Genomic DNA, 16,452 nt, shown 5'->3' with positions numbered 1-16,452 from the left:
GTTTAGTTGCTCCGTTGCTAAATATAAAGTTAGTGAGATTCTGGAACATATTACATAGGAAGGGAGAGGAGTTCCTCTTTTTGGATTTTCTTGAGAGTGAATTAGGGAAGAATCCATCAGAAATGGTTTACGTTCCATTCATCTTCATTGGCTTCTGGTGGTCCTTTCCAGCCCACTTTATTAATCTAAGGTAATTTCCTGGGACCAGAAAATGAAATGGAAAGCCTAAAAGAAAATCCCTACAAATCTGTATGCAATTCAGATTGGTAATAAATGTATATGCAGCCTTCTCAGTGTTGAAGTGAGGCAATCTCAAGCTGCTAACATAATTTCAATTTCGGGCTTACCCACCTGTAGAGAAGTTAATGACATTACCCTGCAGAAAACTGTCTTCCTTTCTAGCCTAGAATCTCCCTCCCACTTCTTCATCTTGTTTACACCGTGACATTCAGCAGGCTGATTTTTGGGGCTCTTGTCTGTGCTTATTTCCAGTTGAGCATCACTTGGCGACAAACATTCAGCGTAATCGTCTGGTGCAGCATGACTTGCAGGTGGCCAAGCAACTGCAAGAGGAGGAGGATCTGAAAGCACGTGCTCAAATCCAGAAACGCCAAAAAGACCTGTGAGTTTAGGATGGAGCTGTTCAAACGCTCATCCCGTTTGGTCAGAGTGCTGAAACGAGTTGCTTTGTTTCAAGTTGATGCACGGGTATGGTGGGGTACAGTTGAACAGCCTTTTGCCTTTAGATATCTGTTGCTATAGAAGAATGGATATTAGTCTCTAGCATAGGACAGGATGGGAGCAGATGGACCTAGGGTCTGCCTTGGCTTGGGCTCTGTTGGCTGATTGTGAAAAGAAGCCTTCCTATTCTTCTGGTTTTTGGCAGAGAGGAGGAACTTGGCCATTTGCAGTAGATTTGTCCCTGGCTGAAGTCTGAGAGAGAAGAATTTACGCTACAGGAATATGCAGTGTTATAGTGAATTCCCTCTCTTGTGGAAATGGCAGATATTGGCCTACCTGTATTGTGCCTTATGAGTGCTTTTGAGGATTTTGGCACTATACACGTTGGCTTTGCACTGTGCTGAACAGCTCACAGCTTGTATTTGTGCTTGTAGATGCTCCAGCATGAAGCATGGTGGGAAGAGGACTGCTGTTCTTGGTGGATATAGTAGTTGTGGACGTGTGTTCTCTTGCAGTCATTTGATTTTTGCAGTAGCTGCTGGAAGATCCTTAATGATTCAATTTACTCTGCAGGCTTGCTCAGGGCCCCCCTTACCAGATCTCAGCCACACTGTGGCTTGTGATTGGAATTTCTCTATGCCCTGATTGTGGAGTAGGTATAGGAATAAAAAGTTATAGTGCAGAGAAAAACAAACTAGGACTTACCAGCCCAGAGTTGACTTTGATCCTACTCTTTTATTTTTTGCCTCTCACTCAAGCTCTTGCCGTGTATGAGAAGTAACAAATGGTTTGTGTGGCAGGGCTCAGTAAGATCACAATGATGAGAGGCAGCAGCTTGTTTTCTAAAGGAGCTCCCTGCAAGGTCTGCAAGGCAGAATGCAGCGCAGCAGCTGGAAATGCATCCTAGCTTGTCTTGCTCTGTGATGCCACCCGCCAGATACAGTTGATGGTGAATCACAAACCCTGCGGGGTTCATCTGGCAGAGACTGATGCAGTAGAAGAGCTCTGTGCTGCAGATGTGTGTGATACAGCTTCAAAGGAGCTGTTCATAAAGGATTTCAAGGCTGGGCTGTGACAAATCAGCCACTATACTTAATGGTACCAGCACATGCAGACAGTATGTGTGCATCTCTGAAGTTTGTGTTTTATTTCAATAGCTTTGTTAGCAATTAGAGATGTGAGCATGTAAATGACAACTTAAAAATTAACTTTGTATGACAGAGATGATTCCTTTGTGCTACTTGCTGGGAACTGCAAACAATTTTTTTGCTGTAGGACTTCACAAAATGAGATTTGCTAAGTTTGTGAGCCAAGTTACAGGCAGAACTGCTGATGCAAAAAGTTGTGTCAGCAGCAGTTCTACTCCTGAAAGCCTGAGCTTCTCTGCAAGAATAGTTTTTGTTGTTCAAAAAAAAAAAAAAAAGAAAAAAAAAAAAAAAGAAAAAGTTGGAGGCATCCTTTTGTAACTGGATCTGTGTCTTCCTTAATTCTCAGTACATTCCCACTGTCTCTTCCTTGTGCAAGATGAGTGAGTTCTGGCAACACAACGACCCCCACCGTTGCTGTGTGCTGTACGGCGTAGGACAGTCTGACCCTGCTAGGTGACAGAAGGGTGAAGAGGCAGAACTGGGTGGTCTCCTTAGAAACAAGGAGCATAACAAAAAAAGCTCTTCAAACCTAGGGTTTTTTTTTTCCCCTAGAGATCTGAAAGACAAAGAAAACATGTCTATTCTTGCTTATCTTTCCCTTGAAGAATTCAGGGAAGCTCAGAACTCTGCTACTACTCCTGCTTCTTTAAAAGCATCTCTCACATCTAGCCGAGCAGCCTGGATGCTGCCAAGCATAGTAGCAAGGCTGCTAAAATAACTGAAATACTGTGAAGAGATGCTCTTTCCTTGTTTTGTTCCCAGTACCATAATGATTCTGTTACACTAATGTGAACAACTCCTTTGAACATTTCCCTTAAACCCTTTTGTTGTTTCTCATCTGGCAACAATTACTTGCTCCAGCCTGTATGAATGGCAGCTCTCTAATCAGTGCCTTTATTTTTTTATTGTTCTCTAAGCTGATGTTTCCTTGACAGTAACACTGTGGGCATGAAGGTCACCTCGGTGTGATGTTTGGAGGTGGTGATGTTTATATTGCTCTGGCAGATTGCTGGAGACTAAAGCCATTGAATTCACAGTAAAGAAACCAGAGGACAAGAAATGCTGTCCAAGTTCTTTAACCTTTTTGCTTACATTCAAGTCAAATTGAAACACTAGCCTATGTTAAATAACTAATCAAGTCTCAGGATTTAATTACCACTGAGCAACAAGAAAAGACAAAATCCAATCCTTTGTCTCTGTTCAGTGGTTTTGAAAGAGCTTGATATGGAGTACTCCAGGATGCATGTCATTAGGAACAAGAAAGCACTTCTGCTTGTGTAATACTTCTGGTGTTCTTTGTTGTGAATGGAGAGGCAGTGACCTTGTTGCCTTGGTTCTGGAAGACAATTATCTGTTTGTCTTAAGCTTGTCTGAGAAAGATAGATTTTAAGTATTCAGCAGTTCAGCTGGTGCCAGTGAACTCATCATTTTAGTTTTGTTCACAGGTGCCAGGAGGGACTACAGACTTGAAACACACTGATGTGTTTGGCCTTTCTAATTTATTTTCTACATGAATCCATGTAATCTGAGATCAGCCTTGTAAAAGATCTAGTATTTTATGCACATTAACAATATGCTTCTAGGGTTTGCATGTTCAGTAGTCTTTTTGCTTGGTACTGGTTCCCTGTTGGTTCCAGGTTTGCCAACATTCCCTTTTTATAAAGCAGGTTCAAGAACTATGTTTGACCTGTGTGCTTCAAAATAGATCTCTGCCTGCAGTCAGGTGCAACACAAACACACACACTTGCCAAATACCAGTTCTCTTATAGGAATGAAAGAAACTGATGTCTGAAATTCTTCGCCCTATCAATAACTCCAGGCCTGCACACACTGAAATTCATGAGTGCCTTCTAGGATGTCTCTTTTCCTGGGTCAATTTATGAATGTGAGCAAATGTTTACAAACATGGTCTGAGAAAGGAAAGGAAACATCACACTGTGACGTGGACATGGGGTTCTTGTGTGTTTGGAAGAGGAAGAGGAAGTATAAATAACACACAGTACCCAACTGTAGATCTGTTTCTGAGGAACGATTGACAGAAATAAAAAAAGCTCTTTTCCTTTGTGTTTCATGTTCCTTTTTTTTTTTTTTTTTTATATCTCTGACAGATCAGATGTTTCTTGGTGATATTTCTCCTCTAATGCACTTCTTGCAGTGTCCTTCCCCACCCTACACTACTTCACCAACTCCTTGCACTTCTATTGTTCTTCATCTATAAAATAAGCCTCTGTTGTGCCATTGATTGCTCCAGCAATGCCAGTTCTCTCAGTTTTGCTGTATTTCAGTCTATTGCCTCCAAGCATGCCAGGTCATTTAAACCTTGATCCTTCCTCAAGACAAGAACAGGTGCTCCAGCCTACCCTGTGCAGCTTTCATGTAGCTGAACCTGCTTCTCTTGAAATATTTTCCTGACTTCCATAATATGCTCTTGGTAGTCCTCCCATCACCTATCTGATCACTGCCAGCATATTCTTTGAAAGATTGTATCCTGATAAAGCAAGCTCTGCCAGTTGCTATTCTCATTCCTGTCTCCTGTGCCTTACCTTTTAGCAGTTGCAACTGCAGAGATACCTTTAAATTGATAGATTTTATTTTTTCCTTTTTCCTGTCTTTTTTTTTCCCCTCTGACCTGTTTGGAGCAGTCATTGGCTCAATTTCAGCAGTGTTGAAAGAGAGAGCTCTTAATCTTTATTCTCAAATCCCCCAGCCCTGTTCTGGATTGTCCTGAAGAACCCTTGGCTATCATTCAGGTCTGTTTGCTGGGCATCAAAGCTTGCAGCTGAGCATTGCACAATTCTTTCAGATGCTTTCTGCATGACATTCCACAAATACATCTTTCCTAGTCTATCCACCCAGATGAAACTCATGGAAGCATGACATTTCATGTCACAATTACTGTTTTTCTGTTCTCCAGTTAATATAGTCCTGTGCTGCTCCCACATGTGCAGTGGTGTTGTGATGATTGCTTCCCACCCCTCATTCTGATGCATATTGCTGTCTTTCCTGCTGACTCTGCTTCTGCTTTCGTATCTCATCCCACCTCAGCAGCATTTCTCATTCAGAAATCCAGAAATGCTTGTATTAACCTTACCACTAAACCCTTCCTTTGGCACCAAGCATACAAGTGCTCCTCAGCAGCGTTAGACTGCTGTTTGCAGAGACTCCCATGTACTTCCTTGGCTTGCTCTGTTTTATTGTTCCTATCTCCTTTCTTAGCAAACTGCCTATGAGTCTGTTTTCTCATTCTTTGTACTTTGATCATGGATGGTTTGGGATCGATTTTCTAAATTTGAGCAGCATTAAGTACAGAGAGTCCTGGTCTCTGGTGAGAATTCATGGGCTCTGCACTACTGCTGAGGAATAATAACTCTTCTGTGTGAACTGAATAGCTGCTTTTAGCTCTTTTTATCCCTCTTTCCAGGCTAACTGATGTCTGTGATTTTAGGTACTTACGATCCTTGTTTCCTTCTCTTCTAGGGAACGGCAGGACTCAGAGATTGCTCAGGAAATCCAAGTGAAGCTGGTTTTTGAAGCAGAGCAGCGACGCCGGCAAGAAGAAAAAGATGAGGTAACTTTGAAAGATGCCAGAGCTACTTATATGAGGCGTTTTAGTACAGGCATTTCTCAGTTGTTAGCTGCAGAAGCTGCACTGCCTGCTGTCAGTACTGATCTTCATGGATTATCAGCATGCACAGAGATTTCAGGGAGCCCTATTACAGGTGTAAGATACATTTGTAGCCTGCGAAGGCTGTTGATGCCAATGCCATGCTAACAAAGAGGGCAAATAATAGTAGGCCTTCCTGAGGTGTCCAGGAAGTCCTGGATTGGAGGAACGCGCATGTGAGCTTGGAGTGTGTCCCTGTATTTGTCTGCAGGTAGGTCCCTGAGAAATCTAGGTAGTTTCACAGTGCTGAAGAGGCAGCTAGTGGCATTTTCTCTATGGGAAGCATTTAAACACAAGGCGATTTCTTGGAAGAACTAGAACTAATTTGTCTTTAGCTAACTGATACATCAGTTTGCTTGTTTAAGACTTCATTTGCTTTTAGTACCATTAAGTCCAAATAACTACAGAAAGGCTGGGCAGGAAGACATGGAAAAGCTTACAAGAAGATCATACAATGGGAGAGAGAGGACCACTGGCTAAAGGATTTATGCTTTGTAAATGTGACCATCTCTTATTTTTCTGAGGAAAATGAAGGAGATGCAATCCTGCTTCTGCTAACAACAGTATTGCAGCCACACAGGTTTAAGCAGAGGGCTTCTGGGATGTCAGCAGTCTGACAGCAAGTCCCTGCAACCTCTCAAGCCGGCCTACTGATTATCTTTGGATGCTGGGAGCAATCTTTAGATGATTATAACTCAGTGTGATGAGGAAAAGCCACAAATATTCCTTCTCTTCCTGTTGGTTCATAGGTAGTTCTGGAGTGTGGCTGAAACAGATATGTGCTGGTTTAGGCTGCAGATAAGTACTGAAGTACTGCCTGACTTTGCAATAGGACTTCTGGAGGGCTTGAATCAGTCCTGCTGTCCTTCTGTGGTGTTACTTCTTTTGGGTGGGCTCCTATGCTGATGTGGGGTTGTGCAGTGCCCAAGGGGTTTGTCAGGTGGCAGAGTGGGGATCCTGTCAGAACTACTCCTGTGGCCTTCAGCTTTGCATTTATTCACGTATTTTGCAAGAAATGCTGAATTATGTTGGTATTGGGCATGTGTCAGATTTGTCATGTATTTATCATACATGAGGCTGTGTGGTATTTCCCAGTGTTCAGGAATATCCAGCCAGATGTGCAGGGTTTTGAAATGAAGTGCTCAGTCTACCCGCCTGCAAACTCAGTTTGTAAGGAATGGCTTATGCAGATTTGCAAGTTCTGAACTGTCTCAGTCCTTTCGATAATATGTTTAAGCCCATGTATTTATAGACTTGCTCCTTGTGGTAGAGTTTAACCTTGCTAGAGGGAAATACTTTTTTTTAATAAAGAGCCTGGTATCTTCAGCTCTTTAACAAAGCTGGTTGCCCTACAAATACAATCTGAATACTGAAATAATAATTGGTATTTGAACATTCATCCACTGCCCTCCAGTGCCTGCTTTGCTTTTGGAGACTTTCAGCTCTGACTTTGCATTCACTGTTGTTTTTCCTACCTGCAGTGTGCATTCTGCATGCACAGCTCTATAAAGGCCCTGAGGGCTAGGGAGGCTTAAATGAATATCATCCAAGGGTAAGGCTGTCCAGCTGGTATCTTCCAGCTTCTCTTCCTAGCTTCAGATCAGCCCCAAGTGAGGAAGCCCGAAGAGCTGTTTACTGTTGCTAGGCCTTGTTGAACCATTAGTCATCTTGAAGGAAAACCGATTAAGAAAATGGAGTGCAGTTCTTTGATTGCCTATCTACCAAATCAGGAACAAGATAAATGGCCTACAGTCCCCACTGCACTCCTGTGCTGTGTGTAGCTCCTCTCTCCTAACATCCCATTTGATTTTTCTTTTCCTTCAACCTCTGTCAAATTGATGCATCTCCCTGCTTGGCATGCTATGAGCCCTATAAATTAAATCCTGTTCGAAGCAAGTTCCAGTCTTGGTCTGGGAACTGCTTTCAGTCAGAAGTGCTGTCAGCCTGGGACAGTCTGTGCTTCTGTGTTTTTCCTTGACTAGTGGAGTCGTGTGAGCCTCAAAAGTGTTGTTGAAAGCCTAAGGTTGCACATGAAATCCCTCCTGCCACTTTTTGGAAGTTACTGCTTAGTAGACTTGCATGTAGATGGACTAGGAACCTGCAAATTGTTGGGTAGTCTCAGTGGCAGGTCGTGTGCTAGTTGTTGATACTGCCTCATATCAGCCACTAAGCTGGAAGCCCCATCAAATCCATGGTTTGAATGCAGGAATAACCATGTCAGTGTTGTCTTAAAAAATAAAACTATGAGGATTTTTATAATTGTGGTCTAATAAAGAGTATCTGGAGATGTTTTGTGGGGAAAATAATGATTTTCTTCCATCTCTGCAGGACATTGCTCGTCTCCTGCAACAGAAAGAATTGCAGGAAGAAAAAAAGCGCAAGAAGCACTACCCAGAATCCCAGGGACACAAAGTCTATGAGGATAGCTATTATTCAGAAAATGGAGGTAAGTTTCTGCTTGTAAAAGGGATCAAGATCATGGTACTGTAGGTAAACATGGTGATCTGGGTAGTTCATTGGGATGATTTCCCTTATTTGCCTTCAGCCCTGCATTCTGTACTATAGCACTGCATGAATTTCCAGGGTCAGGACCTGACTTTATTCTAAAGTCAGAAATTACTTGTGGAGGAAAAAACAATAGCTGAGAGTATGGGTAAGTCAGTTATTTCTATATGGTGCTACAGCTGTGCAGAAGAGAAATGCAGATGCAATTCCACACTTAAAACTGTTTCTATTTGAATGTATGTGCTCATCTGCGGTGCTGGCACTGCTACTTGCATACAGAAGTAATTGCTGGCTCATGGAACAGCTTTTTGAACAAAAAAATAATCCATTCAGGTATGTATCCAAGTCCTAAAATTAGCACAACTGCTTTGAATGACTTACTGAATAACAAGATCATCTCCCCAGAATCTTTGCTATGATTATCCTCTGGGACTGCATTTTGTGAAGAAGATTCGACTCACCGCTGTGTTACTTTCTTCTGGACGTCTTTTGCAATCAAATATGAACTTTCTTTTAATTGAGAGAGGAGAATCTGTGTGTATTTAATTATGGAGCAACGTGGTGTTTGCTTTGCTGTGCACTGGTGGTGGCTCTTGTGTTCTATCTTAGAAAATGTGATGGGGAAGAGATGGGTTGCTTTTGATCTGCAGATTATGAAGGTGAAAATCAAACCTCTTATTTCTCTCCCTAACATCCATACTGCTGACAATTTTAAATATTTTCATCTGAACTCAGACAAAGTATTGTAGTTCCAATTGAGTAGAAGCTCAAGGAGGGCCAAGCAAATGCACAGCACAAAGTGCAGAACAGTAACTAGATGAAAACTTCATGGCCACCAGTTCTGTTATGTGTGCAAAGCTAGAAGGACTTTGGTCTGAGAGTTCTATGGCCAACCCACAGTTTAATTCTGTTTCAGAATTAAATAGGTCAAGTCCCTGGAAAAATTACAGTAGAGGCAGTAGTTTTGCCAGGCAGAGATGGTACAACAGGATGGATTTTTGTAACAGTGCAGCTGACAGAAAGAAGCCCATGACTCTGAACTTCGGTTGTTACAGATTTGGAGAGCAGGGTGTTTTGGTCTAATTTTTCTTCCTGCTGTAATCTGTAGTTTTGGAAGTGTGCTAGAAAGATTTGTTGGCTGTTGGTAGTAGTGCTGTGCTTGATCCTTGCTCCTTAAAACTAGAAGGGACTGAAATGGATTTTGATGTCTGGATTGTCTAGCACATTAATTAAAGGTCTTTAAATACTTGGGCACCATTTGATTAGGTTTCATTATTCTTTGTTTGTTTTGTCCTCATTATTTGTGAACTTAAACACAAAAGAAAAGCCCTTGCTTTATTTGGATTTTAGTCTGCCTTGACCAAATAAAAACTTATCCCCATCCAGGAGGAGTGTGGATTAGGGTTATTGCTCTAGAGTAAACCAAGCCTTTAAGAAGTGGAAAAATAAACATGAAAGAAAGCAGAGTTCCTACCAGAAGTGTCTGTGCCATGAAAAATATTTCACTATTAGCTTAGTCACATGCTGCTTGAGAGAGTAACACCAGGACCTAAAGAGTGTTTACTTGGCTCCCGCAGAAGGTGCTGTGGAAACCAGTGCCTGCTGAGGAGTTAATAGCCCTGAGATAACCAAAAAGCAAATTTCCTGCCTGGGCTGTCTGGTGTGATTGTGTTACCTGTACCAAACTTTTCCTAATGCAGCTGTACTTTACTCTTGCATAATCTCCTTTTCTATTCTGCCAAATCATCAAGCTTTCCCTAAATGGCAAAATGAATTAATTCTTAGAGCTCTGTTAATATCATTTAAAAATCAACAAAAAACCACTTCTGACTCTTACCTTCAGATTCTGGTGCACGTTGTTCAGTAAGTCACTTAAATTGTTGCACTGGATGTCTCTCTTCTGTAAGCCACGCTAGCAGTCTAAAACTGAACATGAAAACCCACCAGCTAACAGGAGCTGAAAGTCGCACAAACAGAACCCGTTTGTTTTCAAGATAGGTTTTCAGTAGGTTCTATTTTTGCTGGCTCAGAAGAAGGTATTTTTCTGGATAGTATGACTTGAAGGGAATGTTACATTTTTTGGTTTGTTTTCTTAGTTCTGAAATCTGGATGATTGTAGGGAAGACAGAGCTATTTGTTAAGACAGAAGGTGCTGGGAAATCTATCATATGTTTTCAGATGCTATAAAAACTCCTAACAATACAGCAGGAAAATCTTACACTTTTCTTTGTATGCTTCTGTTTCAAATCAGCCTCATCTTGAAGGAATTTTCTTCTGCAGCAGTACGCATTTGCTTTGAAAAGCTGCTGGGGAGATAATGGTTCACTCAGTGCAGTGATTTCTTTCTCAGCAAATAGGTTGATTAGAAATGAAATAGATGAACAGATTATATACACTCAGACTTCTGCATCCGTACAGTTGTGACTGTTTTATTACTGAAACTAAAAGCAAAGAAAAATTTCCACCTGCTTTCTGGAAAGCACAGAGGAAACAGCCACACTAAGCTGCTGAGTAGGCAGCTTTTTCCAGCTCTGCTGCTGAGGTCAGGAGCTTGGTTGCTGCAAAAACTTATCCTGCCCTTAAGCTGCTGTAGTCCTCTCTGCAGTCAAGCCAAACTTCTGTTTAAGCAATGAAGAGCCTGAAACTTCTGTGACTTCAGGAGCTTCAGGTGACAGTTTGTGGTGGAAAGTATGTGGATGCAGCAGCTATCTGTCATCTTTCTCTTCTAATATAAAGAAAAATCAATTTCATCCCAGCTTTTTTTCTTCTTCCCACTTGCTGTGGGTCTTTGCCCATTAAGGTGAGGCTTTTATATCTGGTGAACAGCCGTGTAGTTAAAGAGTTAAAGCCAGAATGAGGTGTGAATGCTCATAAACCAGGATCCAACCTGAGTCTCTGCTTGGAGCCTCCTGGCCTTGAGCTCCACTGCTGCTTCCCCAGCCTTGCCTCCTGAGAGTTCCAATCTCCCACAGCAGAGACAGATCACCAGGAGATGGGTTGCTCTGCTCTGTTTTTCAGCCCTAATGGAATCAGTAAAAATCCTTACTCTCTTTATTGGTTTGTCCTCACCTTAGGACATGTTCAGGCATGCTTTGGGCTGCAGCTGTGCTTTCTGCTCTAACCCCATTGCCTTCTGTTGCCCTGAGGTAAGCACAGCCCCCATTCCACTCTCTGCTGTAGCATCTTTTGGAGCATTATGTTCCCATTCATTTCTTCCCAGCCGCTCTGTGCTTTACCTCCGTTTCCAGCTTTTCCTTGCGTCGGACTGTGATTCTGGCCTCACTGAGTTCCCATTAACCCCATGTCACTAACCAGCTCCTTGTTTGTCCCTCCCCTGCTGCTCAGAGCACCTCCGTGCTGATCCCAGGGAGCAGGTTTCTGAGCCTCGCAGGGCGCGTGGTGACAATAGGCGCACGCACCGACAGAGAGAGCACCGAAAAGCACGCTCACCTTTATCCGACAGTGCCTCCCAACACAGGCATGCCTCACTGGAGGATCGCCGTAGGTCTCCTCAACCAAGTGAGGCCACCAATAGCCATCGGCAGGGTTGCAAATCTGCCAGCCACGGTGGGTCTGGGAGACCTCCCAGCCTCGTCCTGGAAAGAGAGGCTGATCGTGGTGCTGGTGAGCACAGTGGCAACTGGGAACTGCAGGACAGGAGCGCACCTGGCAGGGAGAAGTCTTGGAGACCTCTCAGTCTTGACTTGGAGTCAGAGCGTGGACTCGCAGAGCAGGCACAGTGCAGTAGAAAGCCGACAAGGCGAGATGGAGCGAAGCACCTTCCTGTTCTTGATGTGGAGCTGGAGGCTGAGCAGGAGACCTGGCGTCGGGGCGGCAGCCAGCTGGTGCACCATGGGAGCCGCAAATCCCGCTATCGAGGTCACTCTTCTCATGGGATGGAGCATGAGGGCATGTCCAAATCCCAGAAGGATCACAGGAGGGGTGAGGAGAGAGACTGCAAAAGGGCAGGACACAGGAGACCTTCCCCATCCCCACACACAGTGACCCAGGAAAAGGTTGAAGACTGCCGGAAAGACTCAGGTAACCAAGTGATGGGGAAGGTATATGTGTGCGTGAGGATGGACCTTTGATTGCCCCATCCTCTTATCTGAAACTGGGGTTTTCTTCTGAAGACACTTAATCTCCAGTATCAGTCTGCAGTGTGTACCTGGTGAATCCTGACTTGGTTTCTCCTCTATTTAATGAGATTCATCTTAGCCACTAAGACTCTCACTATTTATTTCCTGACGTGTCCCCATGGCATCAAAGAGGATAGGTAAGAAGGTATTGTTGGTACCTTTTATCTTGTGTTAGAATTCCCTTTTGAATTTGCATTGAGACACTTTGTGCTGTGGTTCTTTATCACAGGAATGGGATTTGATATGGGATACAAGGCTATAAATGAGAGCAGTTTACTTAAGCCTAACAAGCCAGCAGCTGCCCTCCAATTCGCATTGAGAAACTTGTTGGAAAAGTAAAGATGAGGTTCTCATCAAATTCTGTACAAGTAGATTTTTCTGTGATCTGTTTTTGTTTTTGTTAAATAGTTCTAGGGGAGTGTTGAGCTTCAAAAATCAAGATACATCTTACTGCTTTTTAACGTGTATGGGAGTAAGGACTTAGCAAAAGGTTTCTTAGTGAAAGTACGAGTTCAGAGGCTTGAATCTATGCCTGTCACAGGGTGGGAAACTCATGTTTCAGGCCCTGCAAGTGGTCCTCACCTGAATGAAGTGGGTGAGATGATGCATGTCTGTCTCCAGAGGTGCCAGGAGCATTATTCTTTGTTCATCATGCAAAACTTTTCTTTAGGGCAGTGGGAGATGTTAACTCATCTATCATACAACGTGGGCCCGAGTGACTCAGTATCTGATCACACTGACACCAAGTCCGAATAGCTGGAAGCTCTTATCCTTTTCCTGTGGGAATCAGGCTGATCTTGTGCTCCCTGAACGTGGGCAGAAGTGATTTGGAAGTAACACTTATTGCTTTCTGAACATATGAAGACTGGCACCAGTCTGTGTGTAAGGCAAGCCCAGTCTCTGGCAGTTTGGTGAACAATTCCTGGAAATTCAGTTTTGTTCTTCATAGGGGCAATGGTGTATGGGCTATTTATTCCAGTGTGGAAATAAAGGCTGTATTTACCGTGGCCTTGAGAGCAGTCTGTATATTTTAACTCTGACCAAGCTGGTGCTTTTTGCTGGAGTTCCTTTGCTGGCTGTGACTGCAGCTCTTTCCAGCTTGGATTGATCAAACTGTTCCTCAAAGGCCATGCTGTATGCTTAACTGGAACTGCCAGAACTGCTGAAAGGTTTCTTTTTATGCTCAAATTTGCAAGAGGAGTGCTGTGTGCTTAAGATCATTGGTCAGTTGACTTAAGGGAAACAAAAAAGCAAAAATACCTTGTGTATCACCTTTTAATACCTATTCCATGTTTTGGTTCTGGATCGATGCCGGAGGTCTCTGTCCCTTCTGTAGTTTGAAACATTTGGAATGCGCCATCAGGTATGATGGTAGTTTGATAAATGCACAGAAAGTAACTTGCTGACCTCTAATAATGTCTTTTTTTTTTTTTTTCTTTGCTCTCACCTGATCAGAAAATTGGTATGTGGCCCACCAGGATGTAACGTGTATTTGTAATCAGTGTGTAAACAGTGTGGCTAGGAGGATGGAAGTGAAGCTTATTTTCTGAGTTTGGAGTAGAAGAAACACAGACATCTGTGCAGAAGCTCATTTAAATGTCTGAGATTGCTGAGCATCACAGTTCCAACTGTAGTTGGAAGGGGAAGGCATTCATTGTATGTGAATGAGATCATGCATTTTGTAACAGGGATGAAGTAGGACTCCTTTGGTAGTGTCTATTGCAAATAGACTATGGAGGGATTCAAAATGCAGTACATTAAAAAACACTTGTGGGTGGTTTAACTTTGAAATGAAAATTAAAACCAAAACAAAAACCTAATCTTTGAAATAAGTATTAAGAACAAAACAAAAACCTGTGTACCTAGCAGCAGTGCAAGACCTGAACCTTGTATGAACTCCACAAATGTTTACATGTTTTCTAACTGCGTATTGCAAAATTCATGGGTCAGACCAAAGAACAAAACTGTCAGAAACCTTGTGTGAGTCTGTCCCAGGCACCTTTTGCAGCCCATGTTGCTCTGGAGTGTTTCTGAACTCTGCTGTGCTTGTAGCAAACACATTAAGCTGGTCTCTGCTGTTGAGTTTTGCCAGCTTGAATTGACAGTGTAAAAAATCTTGATTCCTTTGGTATCATCACCATGCCAGCAAAAGCTGCAGCAAGAGTCATGGCTTTTCTGTCATACAGTTACATTTGTTATTATAAGATGGAGTGTAGCTGTATATATAGAAAAACCTCACTCTAAGGTGCATGCTGCACCGTAGCTAAAGTGTTCTCAAAATGTTTGCTTGGCAGATATGCTGTAGTGGTTTGTGGGCCCCCTGAGTGGAAGCTTTGCAGGTGGCTGAGGAGATGGTGGGGATTTCCTTTCTGAAGCATTCAGGGAATAGATGAGTTGATTGTTCTCTCTCAATTCCGTAGGAACTAAGTTGAGGGGGACAAAGCAAACCATTTACGACAAACCCCGAAGGGAACAGGAATTGTCTGATGCAGAGATTGCTCGGAAGCTGCAAGAGGAAGAGCTCCTGGTGAGTAGAGAGAATGTATTGGTCACATTAAAGAAATTAAGGTATCCATCAGTGAAAAGTTGAATCTGCAAACCATTTGACTGTGACTTAGATCTCAGGTCTTGTTGCTGTGTTCTGATGGTCATCTCTGCCTCCCATGGCTGCTTGTGGAGTGAAAACTTCTGTCCAGTCAGTAGAGTCTTTTATCCTGAATTTCACACTTGAAAATTGAATGGTAGAAGCAGAGTGATATTAAATGAATATTTTGAGGCCATCTTCTGGCCCGTAGATAGTGTGCTGAGCTGAAAAGTGAGACAGCCCAGTATCTTGGGGAGAGAGTGGTAGAGTGGACATTTATGGATTATGGCAGATAGGTGGGGACTAAACTCTGCTGAAATGCCACTTTGGTATTGACTTGAACTGATGTAGTATGTTTGAAGAGGATGGTAGTTTATTCCTAGAGAAACTTACTTGCCTTGTGCAATAGGTTGATGTATCTGAATAATTCAGAGATATTATTGTGTTTGTTTGTTTTTTTGTTTTTTTTTAAGGCCAACCAAGCAGATCAGATGGCAGCTCAAGTGGCCCAAGATGAGGTAAGAAGCTAAATGTTTGTAGTATTCCTTTACTTGTGGAAACTGCTGAACTCCACCTGTCCTCTCTGACCCTCTAATTGTCCATCTCCCTTCATGTAGAGAAAGTTCAGGCCTCTAGTGGGGTTTGTTTCTGGCTGATTTTTGTGTCTGTGTTCATGTTAGCCAAGCAGGGCTGTGCTGCCTGTTGCAGCTGTGACAGAGGAAGGAGCTATGTGGCTGCAGAAGAGTGTCTCCTGTAACTGACCCTGTTAGGAGGTTATCAGAAATGCTGCAAGATGAACTCAGCATTGAAGGAAAAGAAACAAAGGGCAGAAAGGCCCTGCTAACACAAATAGGTGAATCAGGGAATGGGCATGCAACATGTAGTCCATTTCACTTCTGCTCTGGCATTTGATCCCTGATTGCAGACTTCAGTAATCCTGGCTTTGTTCCCGTTTGACATAGCAGAGAAAAGGATATAAGCAGCTCAAACCCTCAAGAACGGTGAAACCTTCTGACAGTCTGTTTTCCCTTTCAGGAGATTGCTCGTCTCTTGATGGCAGAGGAGAAAAAGGCTTTCAAGAAAGGCAGGGAGAAAGAAAAGTCTTCCTTTGAAAGAAAGAGAAATGATCAAGACTGGAAGGTACGTCAACCTTCAGGTGGCCTCAGAAATGAAATGCTGTAATGTTGTTTCAGAGGGTGGTGAGAGTATAACATGAGGCCAGGAGGAACAAGACAGATCCTTGCATGAAAAGGGTCTTGTGGCCTGTTATTCTGCTACTTTACAGAGCATTCCCTATGTTGAAGTCCTGGCTGGAGCAATAACAGCAGTAGCTGGTTCTCTTTGGTCATCCCAAGTACAAGGGCAGCACAGCTACTCCAGTTGCCACTGCTTCATAATGAAATTGGCACCGTAACTATTGAGTATATCAAGCCTATGTTAGGTTTTTTGTGAGTTATGCTGCAGAACTTTGGCTAGCTGTTGTGGAAGGAGATAAGAAACAGATTTCACGTTCTGCTGTAGTAATGTGCTAAAGGGGGTGTTGTGTTAATCTTGGGGCCAGCTGAAGGTAGCTCGTGTTTTTGGACTTCTTATCATGTTTGAGCATTTGCAGCAGCACAGCTGTGTGCAGCTGTCCCTTGTGATGAGCCCTTCAGCATGCAGTCATTACACACAGACCATGTGCACTTGACCCCAGTTTTCAGATGGGACCCCTAGTGCTGTCCTGAATTT

At 43.0% G+C, this 16,452-nt stretch overlaps 1 protein-coding gene across 3 annotated transcripts in view; it reads left to right on the top strand.

Moving 5' to 3' along the window:
- Window positions 1–16,452, top strand: part of CCDC50 (coiled-coil domain containing 50) — a 39,502-nt gene that overhangs the window by 14,711 nt on the left and 8,339 nt on the right. For 2 of the 3 annotated variants that reach the window (XR_016469654.1, XM_090147388.1), the window contains exons 3-9: window positions 493–622; window positions 5,307–5,397; window positions 7,822–7,939; window positions 11,344–12,039; window positions 14,558–14,664; window positions 15,195–15,239; window positions 15,757–15,861. Coding sequence is in view for 2 of the 3 variants with exons in the window: in XM_090147388.1 (XP_090003514.1) it covers window positions 493–622; window positions 5,307–5,397; window positions 7,822–7,939; window positions 11,344–12,039; window positions 14,558–14,664; window positions 15,195–15,239; window positions 15,757–15,861 (1,292 nt within the window). In the remaining variant the exon portion in view is untranslated. The remainder of the gene's footprint in view (window positions 1–492; window positions 623–5,306; window positions 5,398–7,821; window positions 7,940–11,343; window positions 12,040–14,557; window positions 14,665–15,194; window positions 15,240–15,756; window positions 15,862–16,452) is intronic. The other variant, XM_031603405.2, reaches the window with a different exon arrangement.

Source organism: Phasianus colchicus, chromosome 10 (assembly GCF_987193195.1).
Source record: "Phasianus colchicus chromosome 10, bPhaCol1.hap1.1, whole genome shotgun sequence".
In the NCBI taxonomy this organism is placed as follows: Eukaryota; Metazoa; Chordata; class Aves; order Galliformes; family Phasianidae; genus Phasianus; species Phasianus colchicus.
Note: the sequence above shows the minus strand (reverse complement) of the source record. Positions and strands in the feature narration are given on the sequence as shown.